At 46.3% G+C, this 26,066-nt stretch overlaps 1 protein-coding gene across 5 annotated transcripts in view; it reads right to left on the reverse strand.

Moving 5' to 3' along the window:
- Positions 1 to 26,066, reverse strand: part of LOC147116898 (uncharacterized) — a 347,723-nt gene that overhangs the window by 274,341 nt on the left and 47,316 nt on the right. For all 5 annotated transcript variants that reach the window (XM_085987340.1, XM_085987341.1, XM_085987339.1 and 2 more), the window contains exons 5-6: positions 16,482 to 16,559; positions 14,681 to 14,854 (exon numbers count right to left, since the gene is read on the reverse strand). In XM_085987340.1, coding sequence (XP_085843466.1) covers positions 14,681 to 14,854; positions 16,482 to 16,559 — 252 coding nt within the window. The remainder of the gene's footprint in view (positions 1 to 14,680; positions 14,855 to 16,481; positions 16,560 to 26,066) is intronic.

The raw sequence follows: 26,066 nt of genomic DNA on the forward strand, positions 1-26,066 counted from the left end.
ATGGGGCAAGAAGAGGCTGAAATGATGGATCTACCAGGGCAGTCATGTTTGTGGATCTTGGGAAGGATGTAGAAGCGGGCTGAGCAGGGTTGGGGGAGCAGGCAGAAACATTCTGGTAAAAAGATGGCATAATTTAACCTTTGGAGTCCAGGTATCGTTCCTGTAAACCTGCGCTGCACTCCCTCCAAGGCCAATATATCCTTCCTAAGGTGTGGTGCCCAGAACTGAACACAGTGCTCCAGGTGTGGTCTAACTAGGACTTTGTATAACTGCAGCATAACTTCTACCCCCTTGTATTCTAGCCCTTTAGGTATAAAGGCCAGCATTGCATTACCTCTTTGATTATTTTCTGCACCAGTTCATGACATTTTAATGATCTATGTACATGGACCCCCAAGTCTCTTTGGACCTCCACTGTTTCTAGCTTTTCACCATTTAGAAAGTACTTTGATCTATCATTTTTAGGTCCAAAGTGGATGACCTCACACTTGCCCACATTGAAATTGATTTGCCAGTTTTGCCCATTCACTTAATCTATTAATATCTCTTTGTAATCATATGCTTCCCTCTACACTGTTTACTGTAAAGTCTGTGGGTTGTATAGTGAATTAACACACAGACTACAAAGTAACTTTAAAACAGGACTTTACTATTCGAAGGTCAGGGCGAATCTGCCCAACAATCCTGACACCGCACTTATATACCGGTGTGGTCACCACCGGTATTACAGTATACAGAAGCCAAAATAAAGTAGTGCAACACCTAAAATAGTTCTCTTAAAGGTGGACGGTTACATACAATAGTTCTCTTAAAGGTAGACGGGTACATACACTACACTTACAATGCCACCTATCTTTGTGCCATCGGCAAACTTGGATATATGGCTCTCTATCCCATCATCTAAGTAATTAATAAATATGATGAATAGTTGAGGGCCCAACACAAATTCCTGGTCACATCCTGCCAATTAGAGCACCTGCCCATTATCCTTACTCTGTGTCTCCTGCCGCTCAGCCAATTTCCTAATCAGGTCAGTAATTTACCTTCAATTCTATGAGCTTCAACTTTAGCTAACAGTCTTTATGAGGAACTTTATCGAATGCCTTCTGGAAGTCCATATAAGTAACATCCAAAAACAATTCCATGTCCACTACTTTAGCCACCTCTTCAAAAAATTCAATCAGGTTCGTCAGGCAAACCCTTTATAAATCCATGTTGGCTCTCTCTGATCAGCTCAAACTTTTCAAGGTGTTCGGTCACTCTATCCTTAATTATAGACTCTAGTCATTTCCCAACAACAGATAAGGTTAACTGGTCTCTATAATTCCCTGCTTTCCCTCTCTTACCTTTCTTAAATAGCAGAATGACACATGCAATTTTCCAAACTAAAGGAACGGTTCCCGAATCAAGAGAACTTTAGAAGATTATAGTTAGGGCGTCTTTGTGAAATTGGACTGTGAATGACTGCAGCATGTGCTGTGCTGTAGTCAGTTTCTTCAGTCACTCAACATCCAAACCAGCGGTCCGTAAAGAGAGGTTGCCACCCGAAAAGTTAAGTTTAACATTTTTTCCTCCCAGCCCCACATTAAAATCATGGGCTGCTGCTAACCACAGCCACATCTTCTCCAGATTGCCTTCCACCCCCGCACCCCACCCCCCCACTCCCAGACTCTCCTGAGGATCTCAGATCTCAGCCAGTGTCTGAGCCGCCCAACCGTGCTTTCCCCACATGACCAATGAATTGCTTCTGGGGCCGTGAATGACAGCCACAGCTCTCCTAATGAAGCCAGCGGACCAATGTGCCGTAGGCATGTCGTTGGCCTCATTAACACACGTGCAGCACGCGCTGCCCTAGGATCACGCCCTGATTTGGGCGCAATCCAATTTCTAGGCCATTGTGTTATATGGTATTCCTCTTTTTCTCTATTAAATGGAGGACTTGGTCTATTTAAAATAAATAGCTATTGCTTCTGTTGAAGTAAAGGGCATTGAAAAATCATACATACATGTTTAACATTCATACGCAAATGATGCAAACACTAATCTCTAAGTTCATACTTGTGACTTTATCTGGACCTATATTCCGTTCTGTTATTCCCCCCACCTCTCGATTATCCTCCAGGCTCTGCTTATCTACAATTTGCCCCTTTACCACTGCCTATTTTGCTTAAATAAATCTCAATTACTTCCTCTAATTAATAACTATTCACTTCCATACTTGCCCTGCTAATCCATCTCTCTTCTGCTAACCTGGTTTACCCGCAAACAAGTTCCAATTTGTATATAACCAAACCATTTGATTGTCACGTATTGTCAAGCCACTTATGCACTCACACAATTCTGTTTGTGAATTCCTTCTCCACCAATCAGTTACAACCTAGAGTACATAAGTTTATAGTTCCTATCTTTCAGTTACCTGGCAATATTCATAAAGCTACCTTTGAGCGCCTCCCTACTCCTCTCTGTCCTTCAACTCCTAGGTTATCTTGGCACTCCAACATCTGGTTTCTCTTTGTGCAGCAATTCCTGAGCCCTCTTAGCTCCCTACAATTGATTCCTATCTGGTTCTTCAACACTCCAACTTACCAATCCTCTGAGTGGTCAAAAAGTTGACTTCGGTCAGTGTTCCAGCACCCAACTCCTCTCATTATTGTAATGCCGGCCCCCTATCCAACTTCGTTCAGCGTTCCATCACCTATCAGTCCTATTCTCTTTCCACTTTCTAACTTTACTCAGAATCACAGAGGTTCTCGTTCTAAATGCAAACATTATACCAGTAATGTTTCAGGCCAAGACTGCCAGTTGCAAAACCAAAAGAAAATTGCAATTGCTTTAGTCATACACAATCTCCCACGTTACCATATTAGAATAAATGCACTTTCAGCAGGTCTGCATGCTCGAAGAAGTGCTGGAAAGAAAATCAGTACCGCAGTGTTGTAGCCCTATCTCTCACCCAGCCTCCCTTCGAGCATCACTCCTGGGATTGGTGAATTAGTGAATACTGATTTCAATAAGCGTACAGTTTGTTATTTGATTTAGTAATTCTTCTCTCACTGCTAGCAAATCCCTGAATCATTAGGGCTGATTTTTGCCTTCGGACATAAGTCACTTCTTTACAGCCACAGGCATGGTTCAGTATCCACCTCCCCCTGCTGACCCAGACCATGAAAAGACTATTTATGAATTGTCCATGTTATTCCCTAGCAGGGTTTCCAAGACCTGCTCAAATGGTTGATGAAGAGGCCAAGCAGGTTCCTGATCACCCTGGTATGTCCTCTTTCATACAGTACCATGTAAAGTATGACTTCCTGTGATTGGGGTACTACTGAAAAATATTGGTTACTCAGGCCCGAAAATGGAGAGAAAGAAAGAAAGACTTGCATTTCCACCGGACGTCTCAAAGCACTTTACAGCCAATGAAGTACGTTTGGCATGTAGTCACTGTTGTTATGTGGGATAAGTGGCAGCCAATTTGCGCACAGCAAGCTCCCGCAAACAGCAATGTGATAATGACCAGATAATCTGTTTTTGTTATGTTGATTGAGGGATAAATATTGGCCGGGACACCGGGGAGAACTCCCCTGTTCTTCTTCAAAATAGTGCCATGGGATCTTTTACGTCCACCTGAAAGAGCAGACGGGGCCTCAGTTTAACGTCTTATCCGAAAGATGGCACCTCCGACAGTGCAGCACTCCCTCAGTACTGCACTGGAGTGTCAGCCTAGACTGGAGTGGGACTTGAACCCACAACCATCTGACTCAGAGGGGGAGAAATTCAGTTGGTAGCACCACCCATTAGCGCCTTAAGAGGGCGCTAAGTGGGGCGCAAACCAACTAGCGCCCAGGCCCGGCGATATCTGCGCCTCTCGCGAAATTGATCGGACATTTTGCGGCGGCACTAAACACTACCACCACGATCTCCTGCGCCGGCAGATCGTGACATCAGTCGAGTGCGCAACGCCCCAGTAGCGCCCCGGACTGGAAATTGAGTGGCGCCCCCTGCCTTAACGCCTGCCGCCAGCAACGACAGGTTGAGGGGAGCGTTTTGCAGTTGGGAAGGGACTGGGGGAGCGCTATTTAAAGGCGACCACTTCCTGTCTTTTTTGTTGGTGACATTTTTGCACCATGCATTCTGAGAGAGAGAGAGAGAGAGACTTCTGGAGAGATTCTACACTGTGTGAAGGAGTTTTGCATACTGAGCAGCACTTTGCAGGTTCATTCTGATATGCCCTTCCTTGTATCTATTTAGAAGAGACTGTAGGGGCTGCACTCTGAGCTCTTTCCCTGGGTCTCTCCATTGTTCTTTCCAGCAGATTTGATGTACAGGTCTCTCCAGGCCGAGACTCAAGGCTGCAATGAACAGGATGTGGATGGAGACCAAGATAAACCCTCCCCTTTAAGATAAAAACAGAAAATGCTGGAGAAACTCAGCAGGTCAAGCAGCATCTATGAAGAGAGAAATAGTTAACGTTTCAGGTCGATGACCATTCATCAGAACTCCCCTTTAAGAATTGGCCGGTGCCAGTGTGTCTGTGTTCCATTGCTGACTGACATCACATGAGCTTCGCCAGCGCTGTGAGTTAGCGCCTCGCTCCTTGGCCTTTGCGCCTTAAGACAGATGTGAAGCGCCTGATTTAGCGCTCCAATCAACTCCAGGGGCGATAAAAGCCAAGTTTGCAGTCGGAGGCGATAATTAGTGCCAGGCGCTAATCTTTGCGCCCGGCCGATAATTGCGCCCCAAATGGGGCGATACCGAATTTCTCCCCCAGAGGCACTGAGCCACAGCTGACACAGAGGGACCACAAGCCAGCAGAAATGATTCACCCCATTTTATTCAAAATCAGGGTGGTAGCAAAATGAAATCTTTCTTGTCTTTGTTTTATCCATATTGCTATGGTCAAGGCTCCTGGGCGCGGCGCCGCCAATGCCTCCCGCAAAATTCAGCGGGAGGTTAGCGGCGGCGGTAACTATTAGCGCCTCCGGCGATGACATCATTGACTTGCGCAATGCCCCGCTCGTGCCCCGGCTGCGATCTTCGGTAGCGATTCTGACTTACCGCCGAACGCTATGGCCGACAGGATCAGGGGGGCCTACCTGCGGCCAGGGCAGCGCAAATTAAAGGGGAGATGCCGGGCGGACATTTTTGTTACTGGCTGCCTGCCAGCACTGGCCCCGATTGCTGACCCCAGCCTTCTGTGCAGCCCCCCCGCGGAGTGCCGGCTGCTCTCCGTGAGTCTGGCACTCCTCTTGAGTGCCGGGCTCTTTTGCCGGCACTCAGATCCCTGGTGGCCCAGCTGGGCCCCAGGTCGTGCTGCACTAGGCCCCTCCCCTTTAATAAGGGGAGGAAGGCCTGTAGTACCACGGCGTGACATGCCGCACGTCACATCGTGATATTCACTCGCTTCCAGTAGCGCCCCTCCTCCCTCTTGGGGCACTACCAGTGAATTTTGGGCATGGGGTGCTACCTTTTTCGGGCTTTTAGCGCCCCGGCGAAGTTAGTGTCCCAAAGGGGGCATGACCCAATTTTTCATTAAGATGGAGAATGAAGTAGTTGACTCAGACACTAGGGTCCTGAATTAAAATAAAGGAAACTACGATGGTATGAGGCACGAGTTGGGTAGGATTGATTGGGGAATGTCACTCAAAGGGTTGACGGTGGATAGGCAATGGCAAACATTCAAAGACCGCATGGATGAACGACAGAATTTGTTCATCCCAGTTTGGCATAAAAATAAAGCAAAAAAGGTGACTCAACCGTGGCTAACAAGGGAAATTAGGGATAGCATAAGATCCAAGGAGAGGACATATAAATTGGCCAGAAAAAGCAGTAAACCTGAGGATTGGGAGCAGTTTAGGATTAAACAAAAGCGGACAAAGGGATTAATTAAGAAGGGGAAAATAGAATATGAGAGTAAGCTTGCAGGGAACATAAAAACTGACTGTAAAAGCTTTTATAGATATGTGAAGAGAAAAAGATTGATGAAGTCAAGCGTAGGTCTCTTGCAGTCAGAATCAGGGGAATTTATAATGGGGAACAAAGAAATGGCTGACCAATTAAATACATAATACATCTGTCTTCTCAAAGGAGGACACAATTAACCTCCCAGAGATGTCGGGGAACATAGGGTCTGATGAAAAGGAGGAACTGAAAGAAATCAGTATTTGTAGGGAAATGGCGTTAGGGAAATTGACGGGATTGAAGGCTGATAAATCCCCAGGGCCTGATAATCTACATCCTAGGGTACGGAAGGAAGTGGCCCTAGAAATAGTAGATGCATTGCTGATCATCTTCCAACATTCGATGGAATCTGGAACAGTACCCATGGATTGGAGGGTAGCTAATGTTACCCCACTATTCAAAAAGGTGGTAGAGAGAAAACGGGCAATTACAGACCGGTAAGCCTGACATCGGTAGTGGGGAAAATGCTAGAGTCCATTATAAAAGATGTAATAGCAGAGCACTTGGAAAACAGTGACAGGATCGGACAAAGTCAACATGGATTTACAAAAGGTAAATCGTGCTTGACTAATCTACTGGAATTTTTTGAGGATGTAACTGGTAGAATAGATAAGGGAGAACCAGTGGATGTGGCGTATTTGGACTTTCAGAAGGCTTTCGATAAGGTCCCGCATAAGAGATTAGCGTTTAAAGTTAAGGCGCATGGGATTGGGGGCAAGGTATTGACTTGGATAGAGAACTGGTTGGCAGACAGAAAGCGGGTCTTTTTCCGAGTGGCAGGCAGTGACTAGTGGGGTACCGCAGGGATCGGCCCTTGGACCCCAGCTATTCACAATATATATGAATGATCTCGGCGAGGGAACTAGATGTAATATCTGCAAGTTTGCAGACGACACAAAGCTGGGTGGGCGTGTGTGCTGTGATGAGGATGCCGAGAAACTCCAGGACGATTTGGACAGCTTGGGTGATTGGGCAGAAGCATGGCAGATGCAATATAACGTGGATAAATGCGAGGTTATCCACTTTGGTGGCAAAAACAGGAAGCCAGATTATTATCTGAATGGCAATAGATTGGGAGAAGGGGAAGTGCAACGAGACCTGGGTGTCCTTGTGCACCAATCGCTGAAGGTAAGCATGCAGGTGCAGCAGGCGGTTAAGAAGGGAACTGGTATGTCGGCTTTCGTAGCGAGAGGGTTTGAGTACAGGAACAAGGATGTCTTGCTGCAGTTGTACAGGGCCTTGGTGAGAACACATCTTGAGTATTGTGTGCAGTTTTGGTCGCCTTATCTGAGGAAGGATGTTCTTGCCATGGAAGGAGTTCAGCGAAGATTCACCAGGCTGATACCTGGGATGGCAGGAATGACGTATGAGGTGAGATTGGGTCGATTGGGCTTATACTCGCTGGAGTTTAGAAGAATGAGAGGAGATCTCATTGAAACTTATAAAATTCTGACAGGACTGGACAGACTAGATGCAGGAAGGATGTTCCCGATGGTCGGGGATTCCAGAACCAGGGGTCACAGTCTAAAGATAAGGGGTAAGCCATTTAGGACAGAAATGAGGAGGAATTTCTTCACCCAGAGAGTGGTGAACCTGTGGAATTCTCTACCACAGAAGGCAGTAGAGGCCAATTCATTAAATATATTCAAGAAGGTGTTGGATATATTTCTTAAGGCTAAAGGGATCAAGGGGTATGGGGAGAAAGCAGGGACATGGTACTGAGTTTGGATGATCAGCCATGATTGCATTTAATGGCGGAGCAGGCTCGAGGGGCCGAAAGGCCTATACCTGCTCCTATCTTCTATGTTTCTATGTTTTCCCCCTTTCTCTCTTAAGCCTCAAATATACTGTTCTATATGCATCCTCACTGTTGCAATAAAGATTAATCTCTCACACATTTGTTCCCATGACATCAAGCCTCTAGACTCCTTGCTTCCATAAGTCTTCCCTGCCTCGTACAATTTGTGGATTTTTACAACCCAAGCTTTGTGGCACCTATGCACTACTTCTTGATTATCTTTCTTTCTCTCCTCGTCTTTTCAATCTTGGTGATCTGTACTTCCCAATAGCAAAAATATGCATGAAGCACGGGAGATTCCACACTTCTTGGAGATGCTGCAATAACAACCACAACTTGCAAATATATAACACCTTTAACAAAGAAAAATATCCCAAGTTGCTTTATAATTATTGATGCTGATCCAAAGGAGGTGAGGTTGGTGTAGTGTATGTGCCTTTAAGAGCCCCCTGTGTACTGTAATGCCGGTAATGGCCACTCGGGCTATATAAGCCTGTATATTGTGTTGTATCAGTTAGTTCCCCTCCAGACTTTGTTCAGTAAACACCTGTGAAACCAACTCCTGTCTTCAGTGTCTCTATTAACACACGGATACAACAGTGGTGACGAATTGGAAACGGACTTACCTGCAATTCGGCAGCACCTCAAGGACATCGATTCCTCTGGCGTCCAAAGTCGAAGAAAATCAAGAAAAAGAAAAAGCTGTGGTTTCACCAGCTAGCCAAGCTGGTGGCAGGTACTGCAATAATCCTTCCTGGGCGTCGGGCTGGGGCTCCAGCGGCTGGCTCTGCAGCTAGGCAAAGCAGCGAAGGTGGAGGCAAGCGGTAACAGACGGGGAGGGAGCACTCGGGAGACGGCCGGCGCTGCAAGCAGGTCGGCGTTCAGACCTAGCAGAGAGAGTCCAGCGGGAACGAGTCTCCACCTGTAAATAAATAAATAAAAAGGGAAACCCGCGGGAAACAGCGTTGTCATCGGCAGCAGCGGCGGGGAAGCACGGGAAGCGCCATACCTTTTCTGCAGAAAAGAAAGAAAAGCGCGGGAAGCGCCATTTTTTTCTAGGATGCTTAAGTCTGGCAATATTGATGCTTTTGATAATGAGATAGAGGATTGGACCACATATGTGGAAAGAGTGGAGGTATATTGCACAGCGAATGAAGTAGAGGATGATAAAAAGGCGTCAGTACTTCTAAATCTAATGGGCGCAAAGACATGCGGGCTGTTACGAAACTTAATCACTCCAGCCAAACCAAAGGACAAGAATTTTAAAGAAATTGTTGATACCCTACAGGAGCACTTAAACCCAACACCGCTGCTGATAGCGGAACGATTCAAATTCTTTAAGAGGAATCAACACAAGAATGAAAGTAACGCTGATTACCTAACCGAATTAAGAAAGCTATCAAAGTACTGCCAATTCGGAGCAGGACTATCGGATTATCTTCGAGACAAATTCGTTTGCGGTCTCTTACGTGAAGGAACACAAAAAAGACTGCTTTCTGAAAAAGATTTAACATTGGACAAAGCTTTCAGTATGGCTGTATCATACGAAGCAGCAGCAAAAGGAGCTGCAGAGATACAACAAAAGACACAGGACTTCGGCACCCATGAAATGACACAGGAGTTCGGAAGATGTTATCGCTGCGGCAGATCCACCCATAACCAGAGGGACTGCTGGTTCAAGGGCAAAGCATGCAGGCAATGCGGTAAGATTGGACACATTGCACGGGTATGCCAATCTGGACAAAATAAATCCACTGACAGAAAACAAAAAATCAATAAAGAAAAGTACAGAAAGGTACAAATGATGACGGACAGTAGCTCCGAAGACCAGAAGAGCGATAGCGACTCCGAAAACAAGAGACTAAGCTGTCTCAAATTACATAATGTAATTGCCAAAGAAGATTACCAGACCATTTGGGTTACCCTCACGATAGCAGGGTCCCCAGTTAAAATGGAGCTAGATACAGGATCAGCTCTGACCGTCATAAATCGACGGGATTACGAGCGGCTATTTCCGCATATACCTTTAAAAGACACATCCATTATCTTGAAAACATATACGGGGCAGAAAGTATACCCCAAAGGGAAAATAAGGGTGCCTGTTGTATACAACGGCAAGGAAATACAAAAGTTGTATTTATATGTTCTACAAGATGGTGGTCCACCGCTGTTGGGACGTGAATGGATCAGGAAAATACGTTTAGACTGGCACTCCATTCAGGCACTGACGGTGACCAGTAAGGAAAAAAACGATGATGATGTCATACCTGAACGATTAAAAGACATCTTGGCCAACGCCAAAGAAGTGTTTCAAGAGAAACTAGGAACCTTGAAAGGCATCACCGCCTCAATAAAAGTGGAAGATGCGGCAATTCCCAAGTTTTTTAAGGCAAGACCGGTGCCATACGCAATTCGTCCAGCAGTCGAGGCAGAGCTGGAGAATTTGGAAAAGGCAGGCGTATTATCCAAAATAGATTGGAGCGAGTGGGCAACACCCATCGTCCCAGTCATGAAGAAAGCGTTGAATAATGATAAATCTGAAGAACAGAGAAAAATTTGCATCTGTGGAGACTTCAAGGTGACTGTAAACCCGGTCCTTCACACGGTACAGTATCCTCTTCCGAGGATAGAAGATATTTTCACCTCACTATCCAGAGGGAAACGTTTCACCAAAATTGACTTGGCACGGGCTTATCTACAGATGGAGGTTGAAGAGGCCTCTAAAAAGTATCTCACTATAAATACACACAAAGGTCTGTACCAGTACAATCGACTGGTTTTCGGAGTAGCATCCGCTCCAGCTATCTGGCAAAGAGCTATGGAGCAAGTCCTCCAAGGGATTCCGGGGACTCAATGCTACCTAGACGACATCCTTGTAACAGGAGAAAACGACAACGAGCACCTTGCCAATTTGGAGCAGGTGCTCACTAGGCTGAGAGAACGGGGCCTACGAGCAAATCGCCCCAAGTGCGAATTTTTCCAGAATCAAATATCATATTGTGGCCACATAATTAATAAGGAAGGGTTGCATAAGTCACCTGAAAAAATTGAAGCGGTCATAAAAGCCCCAGCACCTGAAAATGTTTCACAATTAAGGTCGTTCCTGGGATTAATAAATTACTATCATAAATTTTTACCGAACTTATCAACTCTTCTGCACCCTCTTAATGAACTGCTACAAACAGGAGTAATTTGGAAATGGAGCGAAGACTGTAAATGTGCCTTCCATAAATGCAAAGACTTAATCACGTCCAAAGAAGTTTTGGCTCATTACAACCCATCACTGCCAATCAGACTGGCGTGCGATGCATCCCCTTACGGCGTAGGAGCAGTATTATCGCATAAATTCCCTGATGGCTCGGAACGGCCGATAGCTTTTGCGTCACGCTCATTGAACTCAGCTGAGTGTAACTATGCCCAAATCGACAGGGAAGCACTCAGCCTGGTATGGGGAGTGAAGAAATTCAACCATTAGCTACACGGACAAAAATTTACCTTGTTGACTGACCATCAACCCCTCATCTCCATATTCAACCCTAAAAAGGGTGTTCCCATTATGACAGCGCAAAGGCTACAGAGGTGGTCCCTTTTTCTAGGGGCACACCAATATAACATAGAATACAAAGGATCAAAACAGCATGGGAATGCTGACGGTTGCCAACGGTAGAAGAAGCACCTACCGTAGACCCAGTGGAGATTTTCCACTCTACCATAGTCGAATGTCTACCAGTAACAAATTCTGCCATTGAAAGGGAAACTAGAAATGACCCGACTCTCTCACGAGTCTACGATTTAACAGTGAAGGGATGGCCAGCACATGGCGAACCACTGTTGCCAGCATTCTCGCAAAGAAGAGAACAGCTGTCAGTGTGCCGAGGAACCTTGATGTGTGGATCCAGAGTGGTGATTCCACCCAAACTCCAGGATAAAGTTCTAAAGGAGCTTCACGAGGGGCATCTGGGTAGAGTGAAAATGAAGAACCTAGCCAGGGCGTTTGTATGGTGGCCAGGTATCGATGGAGACATCGAAGAAATGACCAAGAGCTGCCTAGGATGCCAGAAGGTCCAAAACGCTCCACCACAAGCCCCTCTACATCCATGGGAGTGGCCCTCATCTCCCTGGCAAAGGGTACACATCGACTTTGCTGGTCCATTTATGGACTCAATGTTCTTAATCGCGGTTGATGCACACTCCAAGTGGCCGGAGGTAATAAAGATGTCCTCCACCACCACGGAAAAAACCATCACAGTATTAAGGACCATATTTGCCAGGAATGGGCTGCCTGAACAGATCGGTTCTGATAAAGGACCGCAATTTGTGTCCGAAGAATTCAGGAAGTTCTTAAAAAACAATGGGGTTAAGCACTACACGTCCGCCCCATACCATCCCGTCACCAATGGATTGATTGAAAGGTTTGTCCAGACCTTCAAGAAGGCCATAAAGGCCATGGGTAATGAAGACATAAAACTTCAGCACAAGGTGGATAACTTCTTGTTTGCATACAGGAATGCAACACATATGATTACAAACCAAACTCCCGCCATGATGTTCTTCAATAGAAGCCTGAGATGCCAGCTGGATTTGATCAAGCCAAACATCAGAAGGGACGTGGAGAACCGGCAATTTCAAGGCATGAATGAAAGGCCAACTAGAACCTTCCAGATAGGTCAACAAGTTTTGGCCCGGGACTACCGTACCGAGAAATGGTAGCCTGGAACTATCTGCACACGACTAGGACCGCTGATGTATACCGTGGACATCGGAGAAAGCATATTAAGGCGCCATGCTGACCAAATCATAGAGTCATCCGAAAAGGGACAACCTACACCACAACTCTATACGCCTAATGATGAAGTAGAGATACCCATATCTACCTCCGATCCGGTGATACTGGAACCCGATGAACCCGACACTGGTATTCAAGCCGAATCAGCCTTGCCAAAAGAACCTACTACACCACCAGAAACTACTACACCACCGAGGCGTTATCCGGACCGAGTCAGGAAGCCTCCAGAGAGACTGACTTATAATTAATTAACTGCAGCAATGTGTAGATCATTTTTCTTAATGATTACTTAAAATATTATGTACTGGTTGGCTAAAAGGGGAGGAATTGTAGTGTATCTGCCTTTAAGAGCCCCCTGTGTACTGTAATGGCCACTCGGGCTATATAAGCCTGTATATTGTGTTGTATCAGTTAGTTCCCCTCCAGACTTTGTTCAGTAAACACCTGTGAAACCAACTCCTGTCTTCAGTGTCTCTATTAACACACGGATACAACAGTTGGGAGGGGTGACTAAAAGTTTTGAGAAACATGTGGGCTTTAAGGAGGGTCTTAAAGAAGGAGAGGGAGAGAGCGAGTGGAGGGGCAGAGAAATTAAAGGAGGGAATTATAAAGTTTAGCTGTCTAGGCGGCTGAAGGCACAGACGCCAATGATGGGGTTCAAGGAGGGGGGATGCACAAGAAGCCAGAGTTGGAGGAGCACAGAGTCAGGGAGTCTTGTAGAGCTGGAACCGGTTGCAGAGATAGGGAAGGACGAGGCCATGAAGGGATTTAAATACAAGGATAAGAATGTTAAATTTGAAGCATTGGAGGACTGGGAGCAGTGATGGGTAAGCGGTATTTGGTGCGGGAGGGGATATTGGCAGCAGAGTTTTGGATGACCTGAAGTTTACGGCAGGTGAAGGATGGTAGGCAGCCAGGAGAGAATTTGAATAGTAAAGTTTGCAGGTGACAAAGACATTGCTAAGGGTTTTCGCGGCAGAAAAGCTGAGGTGGGGCGGAGGCAGGCGATGTTATGGTTGGAATTAGACAGTCTTTGCAATGGAGGTCGGACACTCAGCTTGGAATCAAATAGGAGGCCAAGGTTGCGAACAGTCAGGTACAACTTGAAACAGTGGCCAGGGAGGGGGAATAGAATCTGTGACAAGGGTACATAATTTGTGCCGAGGGCCAAAGAGCAGGGCCCGATAGTTCTTAACGTGGTCCAGCTAGATCTGGTGATGGATGACTAAACCAGTTATGAACCAGATTAGCTTAAGTCTGCGCCCCTTTGATTTGAGTGCCCGAAGATGGGGGCCATGACAAGACCAGGGTTTTACTGGGGGCAAGGCCAACGAAGGTGGCAGTGAATGAGTGGTTGAGTTGATTGACAGCTGCAAACGTATTGTGGAGAATGTAGGGTCAAAGGCTAAACATTTGGGAGTTTGAAAGTGCAGTTGTCGGGGAAGGTGGTAGAAGGATGTGGATGCTGAGGGATATAAGGACGTGGTCGGAGATGGCCTTGCTCGCAAGATGATGGCAGTAGAAAGGCTGTTTGAGATGACAAGGTGGCGGTGAGCATGGATCAGATAAGATAAGATAGGAGAGTTTATATGGAAGGGGACATTAAGAGAGGACAGTAGGACAGTGAAATCAGAAGAGAGGGGATAAGGTGTGAGCTGAGATGCAGATTGAAATTACTGAGGATTAGGAATTGCTCAGTGCAGAGAAAGACGGACGAAAGGAGGAAGGATATCTTGGTGAGAAACCTGGAATGGGGCTGGGGCGGATTTTAAAGAAGAGGCTAGAGGGGTGGAAAAAGGTGAGGTGCCCAAAGGAGGAAAACAGAGCATTGCACTCTATCACGTATGTTCACTTAGCTTCCCTCCCTGCTCTATAGTTTTATCAAGTTGTGATGCTTCTGGTAAAAGCTGCTTAAGGCTCTGGACTTATCATTTTCCAGTCTAGGGAGAAGAAAGGCAACTTGATTTGAGATTTTCAATCTGTGCTTCCTTACAGAATTACTTTTTTCAGAAGTCTTTACTGTATTAGAGTGAACTGTACTACCCAGAACAACCAAAGCTCTGAGGTAGGGGAAGTCAGCTCATGAAATGCTGATACTAATGATGAGAATGTAACTTCATAAAGAGGTTAAACTTTACCCTCAGCAGTCATATGAGGCTTGTATTTACTGCGTTCTTCTTGCTGTGCAAGGAGGACAAGCTCATGACGATAGAGATCAAACTTGTTTTCAAGTTGTTTTCGCCTTGCCTCAGGCATCCGTGACTTTGCCACCTGCATTTTGTAACTGTAGATGCGCTTCTGAAGTTCAGTGACTGTAAACGATAGAATAAAAAACAGAAATTATGAATGCAAAATTCTTTTAATAGTTTCTAATGTATCCTGAATCAGTATTATAAACGCAGATTTTAACCCAGTGTAGGAATGAGATGGGCGGGGGCCAGGGCAGGCAGCAAACCACCCTGACCTTGGCACTGTGAGCCCCGGGCCCCATCTGTATAGCCCCGGTTAGTTGCCCACCCAAAACCGGCAGGACGCAGTAGCTGGCTATTGAGCAGAAGCACAATGAGCGGGAGCAGAATGTCAGGCAGCAGGAAGTCGCCAGCTGGGGACCGAAGGGACAGTACCGGCACTCAGCTATGTCACAGGGAGGGGGTTTTGGGATGGCCTCACAATTGAGAAGTGGGAGGCTTAAATTTCATTGTGGGACCCAGAGGAGAACTCCTGCTCCTTCTGGCCCCACAAGGAAAGTAGAAAAAGTTTTGAAAACGTACCTGTTTGGGTTTCTTCTGATCCGGACTCTTCTTCCCTCTAAGTTGACCTGGCCGGAACGCCACAACTACTTCTCAGCTCAGGCCCCTGGTAAAAATAGCAGTCGGGCCCCGATGACATATTTAAAGAAGGACTCCACCGGCTTCTGGCGGGTATCCTTCCCGCCTGCTCAAAGGAGCAGGTTAAAATGGAAGACTGCGGGAAGGCAGAGGGGTATCGGCAGGTAAGTCCCCAGGCAATTTTAGCTGCCCGCCTGGTTTCAATGGTAAAGAAAATCGAGTGAGTTGTCCTTTTTTATTTACTGATTGTGGCAGTATATAAGTGTCGAAACTCGGATTTTTGAATTGCTGTATTGATGAATGTGTCATCAGAACCTAAGAACAGTTGTGCATAGTATTATTGGGCAGCTAAAGGGGCAAACCTCCCTGTTGGCACTGGTCTGACTAGGATAGTCCCGCCAGAGTATGAGGGTGACCAGTGGAAGGGTACCTCAGTTTCAGAAGGCTGGCAGGCTCCCACATCACTATGACTGCATCTCAGTCACTTCACCTGCCCCACATTGCCAGAAACTCCAGGAGTGGAGGTGCCTGGACTCATCCCCAGAGCAGTCTTTCATTCAGCACAAAGGAGGCTAATTGTAACGTTAAAAAAATATACTTTTCTCTTCATCGTGGGTCTACATTCGAAGGAAGATCTCCTGTGGTAGGTATTGTTATCTCCTTCATCTTATGACTCTGATATAACCCAATAGTCTAAGGAAATTATATGACCTATTTTGCTTTCTCACCACTTCAGTTTGGGCACCAGGCAGGCACAGTACACCTGAAGTGAAGCTGGCATCTGCCTAATTTTCTGCCACAGGTCATGAGTAGAGCAGGGCCTTGCACTGGGAACAAAGGGCGGAAACAATTAACTGCCATTAGAAAAGTGGCTGTTATAAAATTAATTCTTTAAAAATTCTTTCATCTTCGAGATAATCAGCCTTCTCCTGACAGAGCAGCAAGGTATTGCTCCAAAGTTCCTGGCCCCGCCCACAAGGCAGACACCCAGGGAGCACTGTAAATGGCATAGACAGCCTGCCGCACTTCCAGCACGGAGTGAGGCTTCAGGAGTTTCAGGGCCAAATAAGAAACCAAATATAGTTGAAATTTTAAAAAATCTAGAATTTACCTGGTGGAAGAGTTGGAGCAGAAGGGCAAACTTCAATTCCAAGCTCTGTAAGAATTTCCTGAGCTCTTTGAACATAATCTATGATTAAAAAAGAGAAGCATTTAGTTCACACTTTATAAGCCAACAAAACTAATAATTGAAATGTTTTTATCAATTCACAAAAATCTGATATCTGTAGATATTGAACCATCTCTCTCTCCCCCCCGCCCCTCCCCCAGCCCTGTCACCTTTGTAAGTCAGTATCTGTGAGTTTCCCTTCCACACTTTCCCATTCTAGCTTCATTCTAGCTCTTATGTAGGTAATTGTACAATAGTGTAAGCATATATCATGGGTAACTGCACTTGTGTTGTGACTGTAAAGCTTTAGTTGTCCTGAGTGAGCTTTGCTTAGTTGAATAGGTAAATTGTGTAGTATGTTGTTTTATTGCCTGTCGCTTGTGTAACCCCTTCACGGTTCTCTAGATATATGTGAGATGTGGTCTCTGTTGTAGACAGTATTCTATAGTCCAGTAAGGAGATCACTACTACAATGGCTTAATTCTAATTATCTTACTTTATAGTTTTAACGTCAGACAGTATAAGAAGATTACGGGTCAATGACCTAAATTAGACATTTGCATACATTAGAATGAATCTAGACATAATAAACATACATTCTTCATTTATATGGATTCAAAGGAGAATCTGTCCCTGTGTCCAAATTCGAGTGCACTCTTTCGTTGGCGCGCTTAAGTTGGAGCTCATGGTATGTATAATGTCTGCAAGACTTACGACTCCGAACCCCTTCGTTGAATTCTCTTCACGATCACTGAATCCCACTTTGAGTTCTGGATGCAGAGCTACTAATACGAAGGGCGGCGGCCGAGTTTGGAAGCCCGGGACGGGATGCGGCAGCCATTTGCCTCCTGAGCCCTCTTTTCAGAGCTCCTGCCCTCTTCTCTTCCAGTCGCTCCCGTTTCCCGCTCGAAAAACCCGACTCCACCCCTTCCTCCTGGGGTTTCTGCCTGGAGACTGCGCAGCCTCACTGTCTGCAACAGTTGATACTGGTGCAGAATTATGGAAAGTCTGCTCTTAGTCACATTGGCCTAGAAATTCAGTGGGCCTTGCGCCCACTTAGCGCCTAAAGAGGTCTTCTGCGCCGGCGGGGTTGGTAGCGCGGAAATTGAGTGCAGCGTTAATGGCGGCGGTAGCCGGTAGCGCTGCGCCGGCACCGATGACGTCATCGGTGTGCGCAGCGCCCCGATTCCGCCCCGATGCCGGCCCGACGCCCATATTCAGTTGCAGCCGCCTCTTCCGCAGCGGCCGCAAACAACGTTCGTGAAACACGGCCTTCATGCAGCGTTAGTGGGGCGCATAAAGGTGGAGGTGTGGCCGGCCGCTTTTTCGGCGGCCGCCTGCCCGCACCTCCCTCCCCGGCCTCCTACACCACCCCCCCCGCGGCATTGGTGGCTGATTCCCGCGAGCCCGGCACTTCTCCGTGGTGCCGGGCTCATTTGCCGGCAGAATCCAGCGGCAATCTCACGGCTGCAGGCAGCTCCTCCTTAAGAGAAGGAGGAGGCCTGCAGTACCCCAGCCTGCCGCACCGCATCAGGTGGCGCAGCGGCAGCTGGAGCGCTGAAATTCACTTTCAGCACCCCAAGCGGAGGTGGGCACACCCTGGAACAGCGCCCGGTTCCGACTTGGGGCGCTAAAAGTGAATTTCTGGCGGGCGCAACAGGCTCTGGGCGCTACGCAAACTTTTGGGCGCAACTGAGCTGGCGGGGCCATACCTAATTTCTAGGCCACTGTGTCCTTAAAAGTTCTTGCCGTACCTTCACATGGGCAACTTTAACCCAGGGATTTATAACAATGATAATACAGTATCTAAGTTAAAGATTGATAACCATACTTAGCGTACATAACATTTCCAGTGGGTATTACACTCCCCCCCTACCAAATATAGGCATGTCCCCATGACTAATGAACTTTACACATAAGTGGTTGCATGCTTCCCAACCATGTATAAAGGGAGGTAACATATCGAACCGTAGGGGCTATCATTACACTTGGCACTCCTAGTGTACTGTATGTCAATCTTTCAGGAACCTTCTTAACTCGCTGTGAGCTCCTTATTTCGGATACCCGGTCTTCAGTTCCTTCAACTACGTTGGAGGCGTTGGTTCCTTTGTTATCATGCCTTTCAGTCTCTTTTATCTCCTTCTCGGAAGCATCTGGTTCTTCCCAGACCATGTCCAAGTCTGAGCTAAATGGTTCAGACAATTCATCCAGATTCTGTCTTATGCGTCTTTCTGGGAGGTCGTACCATAGATCCCATTCTTCATCTTCCGACTCGTCAGGTTCCTCATGATCCACACACTGCGTCATGGGTTTTCTGTCTCCTGGAACAAAGTTTTCCTGGTTTCTCGTTTTTTTCCTTCTTCTTCTCTGCAGGGTTCTCCTACTAGGTGTCGGCTCCTTATCCGCTGGCGGATCCAGACGCACTTGCTGTCCCAATGGCAGGATATGATTCCGGTGCAGTGTTTTTATGGGTCCATTCCCACCTGCAGGTTTTAGCCGAAACACAGGTAGTTGTGACATTTGACTTTCAACAATGTAAGGTGTAGAAGCCCAGCGGTCTGCTAACTTATGTTTCCCTTGAAGTCCTAGGTTCCGTATGAGAACTCGGTCACCAGGCATGAGTTGGGAAAAACGGATCTTCTGGTCATACCTCTGCTTATTTCCTTTATTCTGTTTGGCAGAAACAGACTCAGCAAGTTCATAAGCAGCTTGCAATTCCTTTCTCATGTCAGATACATACTTGAGGTAAGTTCTCTGTGATGTGCCATCACTGGATACTCCGAAACACAAATCCACCGGCATCCTCGCTTCACGTCCAAACATGAGGTAGTACGGTGAAAAACCAGTAGCGTCATTTCGGGTACAATTATAAGAATGAACAAGATGTCCAATGTGCCGACTCCACTTGTTCTTTCGCTTTGAATCCAGCGTTCCAAGCATGTCTAACAAAGTACGGTTAAACCGCTCAGGTTGAGGATCTCCCTGAGGATGGTATGGAGTTGTTCTTGACTTCTCAATCCCGAGCATGGACAACAACTCATGTATAAGTCTACTTTCAAAGTCTCTACCTTGATCACTGTGTATTCGCTTTGGCAGTCCATAGTGGATGAAGTATTTCTCCCACAACACTTTGGCAACGGTGGATGCTTTCTGATCCTTTGTGGGAAAAGCTTGGGCGTAGCGAGTATAATGATCTGTAATGACCAAGACATTTGCGGTATTGCTGGAATCAGGTTCGATGGACAGAAAATCCATACAGACAAGGTCTAGAGGTCCATCACTTTGCATGTGAAACAGAGGAGCAACTCTTTTAGGTAAAGTCTTTCTCTGGACACAACGTGCACAGGACTTGCAGAACTCCTCAACCGCAGACTTCATACGCGGCCAATAGAATCTGTCCTTGACCAACCCATAGGTCTTATCTACTCCCAGGTGACCTGCGTCATCATGCAAAGGCTTCATCACTATTTCCCTGTACTTTTCAGGCAGGACCAACTGTGAATGACATGGTTTAGTGGGTGGGTGAGTGATTCTACACAACACTCCCTCTTTAATTTCCAAGTGGTCCCATTGTCTTAGGAGCAGACGACAGTCAGGATGTTTTGATTTGTCGATCCGTGTAATATCACCCAGACGGAGAGCTGAAAACACCTCATGAATACAGGGATCCTCCTGTTGTGCTTTGGATATTTCAGATGAACACAACATGGGTAAGTTTTGTACATCCAAACTGGAAAGGTTGCAAAATGCCTGGGGAACAGCATGCATTGACGCTCCCAAGTGGTCAATCTCTCGGGCATGAAATGAATTCTTTGGTCCAGATACCACGGACATCTGACACATTACTTTCACATCTGCTGAAGCAACATCTTTCCACTCTGGTTTCTGGTAGTGTGGGCGACGAGACAGAGCATCTGCGTCAATGTTCTGGTTCCCAGGTCTGTACCTGAGACTAAAGTCGTAAGCAGATAGTGCAGCAAGCCAGCGGTGGCAGGTGGCATCAAGTTTTGCCGAAGTCAACACATAGGTTAATGGATTATTGTCTGTCCTCACTCCAAACTTCGCTCCATACAGATAATCCTGCAGCTTATCCACCCCCCCCCCACTTCAACGCCAAGAATTCTAGCTTATGAGCTGGGTAGTTACGCTCTGATGGCATAAGACTGCGACTGATGAACGCTACGGGTCTCAGCCCTGCTCCTTGGTCCTGATACAACACACCACCCAACCCTTCTTGACTGGCATCCACTTGTAGCACATATGGCAGCTGTGGGTTTGCAAAAGCCAACACGGGGGCTTGAGTAAGACTTTGCTTTAAGGTGTGGAAGGCCTCTTCGCATTTCTCATCCCATCTAACACCAAAAGGCTCAGAGGGTTTGAAGTAGTCCTTGTTCTCTTTACCTTTAGCCTTTTTCTTCCTCTCGGCTGGTGGGAAGTAACCAGCCAGCAGCTGATTCACAGGATGGGCCACTTTGGAGTAATCCTGCACAAAGCGCCTGTAATATCCGCAGAACCCAAGAAATGACCGCAAGGCAGTCACTGTGTTCGGTTTGGGCCATGTGGTAACAGCTTCGATCTTGGATGGATCTGTGGCTACTCCATCCTGTGATACAATATGCCCCACATAGGACACGGATGTTTGGCAAAACTGACACTTGTCCAATGATAGCTTGAGACCTTCATCCTCCAGGCGACCAAGCACTTTCAGCAACCGAGCTTCGTGTTCTTCAAGGGTTGCCCCAAACACAATGATATCATCCAAGTACACCAATACTTCGAGCAAGTTCATGTCCCCAACTGTTTGTTCCATTATTCTTTGAAAAGTTGCTGGAGCGCCTGAAACTCCCTGTGGCATCCTTTCAAATTGGTAGAACCCAACTGGACATATAAAGGCTGTCTTTTCTTTGTCTGATTCACTTATTTGGTAGTATCCACTTCTGAGATCCAACACACTGAACCACTTGCTTCCATTAAGACAAGCCAGTGCATCCTCAATTCTTGGAACGGTGTATTGGTCGGGAATAGTACATCTGTTAAGCGTCCTAAAGTCCACACACATCCGAATCTTTCCGTTCGTTTTCCTCACCACCACTATAGGAGATGCATAAGGACTCCTGGACTCGGTAATGATCTCAGCTTCTTTTAACTGCGACAGGTGCTGTCTCACTGCTTCGATGTCAGCTGGTGCCAGCCGTCGAGACCTCTCCCGAAAGGGTTTATCCTCGGTAATTCTGATAGAATGGCGAGTACTCTTACTACAACCAACATCAAACTCATGAGTAGAGAAAACTCCTCTCCGCTCCATCATCTTCCTGACTAATCGGTCCTTCCATTCTTTAGGAACGAATGAATCTCCAAAGTTGAAGGAGGAGGGTGTCAGATCTCCGGTTGAGTTAACTTTGGACTCTTCCTTCACATGTGACGACAGTACATTTACAGGAAACAGATGCGCAATCGGCATTCCTTTCCTCAATGTGATTCCTTTGCCTGACATATTCCTCACGGTCACTGTAACTCTCCTTGACATCACAGCTGTCGGGGTCTGCAACTCTGGTCTCACCAGAAGCTCATTTGGAAACCGTGACTCTTCTGCAGGATCATCAGGTGACTCTATCAGAATGGCTTCAGTACCTGGCGTTCCAGGGAATTTTGGTATCCCAGGGATTCTAGCCACTCCTCCAGGACGCAGGGTGATAGGTTTGGCTCGAACGTACCACACAGTTCCTCTTTTGCTATCATCTACGTCGGAAGAAAGTTCAGGCAGTTTCTCAAAAGCCTTTTTGAAAACAGGGTGAATGTGTCTGGTGCTCAAGAAGTTTTCACCTCCCTGCTCTTTGCAGCTTGTCAGGAGTCGTCTCACTATGGGTGTATTACTGCCAACCAGTATGGAAACCTCACCTTTCACCATGGGGTCAGGGCAAACCAACACAAGTGCATCAATGGTCTCAGTGGTCCCTACAGCAGCTTCCAAGAACTCCAACCTCAGCGACAAATAGCCATCATATGGGTAATCAGCAGGACTAAGGCCCCAGATCTGCAGAAGACTGATTGGGGTTAACGGCAAATGCGTCAGGTATCGGTCATAGAAGGATCTGTACAGTATGGTAACCTGAGAACCCGTGTCGAGGATAGCTTTAGTATAAATGCCTTCAATCTGTATTGATAGAGCAGAACTCGGCCCTACTAAACCTTCAGGTATGATGTCTTTCATATCCCCTCGTCTATTATTGCACTTAGCGGAACGTGTCTTAACTACAGGGACAGCAGGCCATTCCGTTACTGTGCCCCTTTGTAGTTTCCCGACTTCTTGGTAAGTTTTATGAGACGGTCATTTACTTTTTTTAGATTTTCCTCACCTCTACATTCTCGCTTGAAATGTCCATCCTTTCCACAGTTATAACAAAAGACTCCAGGTCTATCTCCTTCATGGGGATATCCTTTAGAGGAATCATTCATTTTGCTGTTAGACTTCGCAGGGTGTTCAACCTTTTGCACCCGTGCGTCATCCCTTTCTGTGTTGGGCTTAGACCGAAAATATGCCATCTCGGCTCTCATGACATTTATTTCCTTCTTCAGCTGTTCCATCTCAGGGTTGACATCACCCTTAGGAGTAGGAACTGTAACAGGAGTCACAAGCTTGGACATCACAGCACTCTTTGCTACATTCCGGGCCTGAAGCATATCCTCCTCCTCTCTGACTTCCCTTAGCAGCTCAGCGAAGGTAGGTGGATCTCGCAACTTATGGGTCATGCGTATGCGAAGAGCAGTCACGTCTTCGAGCAATGCACCTCGCACAACCTGTTCAATGCGGAATTGATTCATTTCAGGCAACTCAATCCCTCTTTTCCGTAACATACAATGCAGCAGTTTGTCTATTCTCAGCAGATAACTGGACAGCTTCTCTCCCTCACACTGGAATGTGCTTCTGAATCTGACCATCAAATCTGAAATGGTTTCAGTAGTTCCAAAGGCAGTTTCTAGAGCCTGCATGTAGTCAAAGGAAGTAGCAGAGGTGTTCTGCACCTTTAAGAATCTTACAATGTCAGCAGCAGGACCCTTAAGGCTTTCTACTATTCTCTGCCTCTTCACATTGTCACTGCACTGCCATTCCTCTAGCAGAGGCAGGGTCTGCTCAGCCCAGGCGTCGTACTCCTCTTCCCCACTGGGGGTTGGTCTCACTCCTGAGAACATACGGAGCTTACGGTGTCCCTGAGCCTCGAAGGGCAGATTGGTGCATTTATCCACCAGAGAACTAATGGCACTGACCAACTGAGTGTTCATATCCAAGGCCGAAGGACCTATCAGACCTTTGACATCAGCAACAGGCTTTCCTTCTTGTCTCAAGAATGACAACAACTTGGTCTGAAACCCTTCTTCTTCCTTAGTAGTAATAGGGACAAACTGAACTGGCCAGGGACCAGCCTCTTCAGAAAGCCCAACTGCCTCAGGTAAACCATGACCTCTCAGGTTCTCTGATGTCTGGATCAACACAAACTGCTTCTTGGTAGCTGTATCCAAGCAGCGCTCAACTATCCTAACCTTTCCAAAGGCTTTGACACAATTCAGAGCCCTTAGCAAGACATCATCAGGGTCATCATTAGCAACACCATTCAGCACAATGGCATGGGTAGTAGCTATCTGCTTCCGTTTGCACCAAGCTTCAACCTCAATAACATCCATCTTTTATGCGCAAACAGCCCAGTAGAAACCACAAACCACTCTCTTAGCAATGAGCATTCAATACTGTTAGTTTACTGACATAAATAGACCACGATCCCGGACGAGCCCCCAAAATGTAACCCCTTCACGGTTCTCTAGATATATGTGAGATGTGGTCTCTGTTGTAGACAGTATTCTATAGTCCAGTAAGGAGATCACTACTACAATGGCTTAATTCTAATTATCTTACTTTATAGTTTTAACGTCAGACAGTATAAGAAGATTACGGGTCAATGACCTAAATTAGACATTTGCATACATTAGAATGAATCTAGACATAATAAACATACATTCTCCATTTATATGGATTCAAAGGAGAATCTGTCCCTGTGTCCAAATTCGAGTGCACTCTTTCGTTGGCGCGCTTAAGTTGGAGCTCATGGTATGTATAATGTCTACAAGACTTACGACTCCGAACCCCTTCGTTGAATTCTCTTCACGATCACTGAATCCCACTTTGAGTTCTGGATGCAGAGCTACTAATACGAAGGGCGGCGGCCGAGTTTGGAAGCCCGGGACGGGATGCGGCAGCCATTTGCCTCCTGAGCCCTCTTTTCAGAGCTCCTGCCCTCTTCTCTTCCATTCGCTCCCGTTTCCCGCTCGAAAAACCTGACTCCACCCCTTCCCCCTGGGGTTTCTGCCTGGAGACTGCGCAGCCTCACTGTCCGCAACAGTTGATACTGGTGCAGAATTATGGAAAGTCTGCTCTTAGTCACATTGTGTCCTTAAAAGTTCTTGCCGTACCTTCACATGGGCAACTTTAACCCAGGGATTTATAACAATGATAATACAGTGTCTAAGTTAAAGATTGATAACCATACTTAGCGTACATAACATTTCCAGTGGGTATTACACTTGCTTTAAACAAATTTATTTTATATTATGGAGTTCAGTACTTCATATAAGCCTGAGTAAATAAGTGCATAGAAAAGTATAGTTTTGCAACAGGCTTCAATCCATCTAGAAGAATTTGATAGAGGGTTACGAGATCTCCTGTGGTAGGCATTGTTATCTCCTTCATCTTATGACTCTGATATAACCCAATAGTCTAAGGAAATTATATGACCTATTTTGCTTTCTCACCACTTCAGTTTGGGCACCAGACAGGCACAGTACACCTGAAGTGAAGCTGGCATCTGCCTAATTTTCTGCCACAGGTCATGAGTAGAGCAGGGCCTTGCACTGGGATCAAAGGGCGGAAACAATTAACTGCCATTAGAAAAGTGGCTGTTGTAAAATTAATTCTTTAAAAATCCTTTCATCTTCGGGACAATCAGCCTTCTCCTGACAGAGCAGCAAGGTTTTGCTCCAAAGTTCCTGGCCCCACCCACAAGGTGATAGATAGAGTCATCCAATATATTTCCTAGACATTAGGATCAGTCAGATGGACCACAATGATCTTTTCTTATCCCACACATTATGGGCCCAAAAATTGCTGTCAAAATAAGTGAGGCTAATAGCGCTCGCTGTTATTTAAGTGCAAATGCTACAGCAACTTCAGGCGAGAGCAGATGCACGATTAAACATGGAAATCAAGAAGTTACTATTGGAGATGCACCATACCACCGTTAGCTTTGCAAAAACAGCATCTCGCTGGCTGGCTTCCGATTCAAATGCATTGAGGAATGTGAAGTTGCTGTATTTGCACAATAGATATGAAGTAAACTCTCCACAGAAAGTTGAGTCAAGTCATTTCTAGTCTAAGTACCTTATTAACGATGTGGTAAGTGTTAATTACTGCCAGGCAACCTCCCTGGCCCTGAAAATTAACTACTACAAGTGTGAAGTCTCATTCCTTCAGGTTTTACT

Source organism: Somniosus microcephalus, chromosome 5 (assembly GCF_052327205.1).
Source record: "Somniosus microcephalus isolate GS21.2 chromosome 5, FLI_Smic_1.0, whole genome shotgun sequence".
NCBI classification, from domain to species: Eukaryota; Metazoa; Chordata; class Chondrichthyes; order Squaliformes; family Somniosidae; genus Somniosus; species Somniosus microcephalus.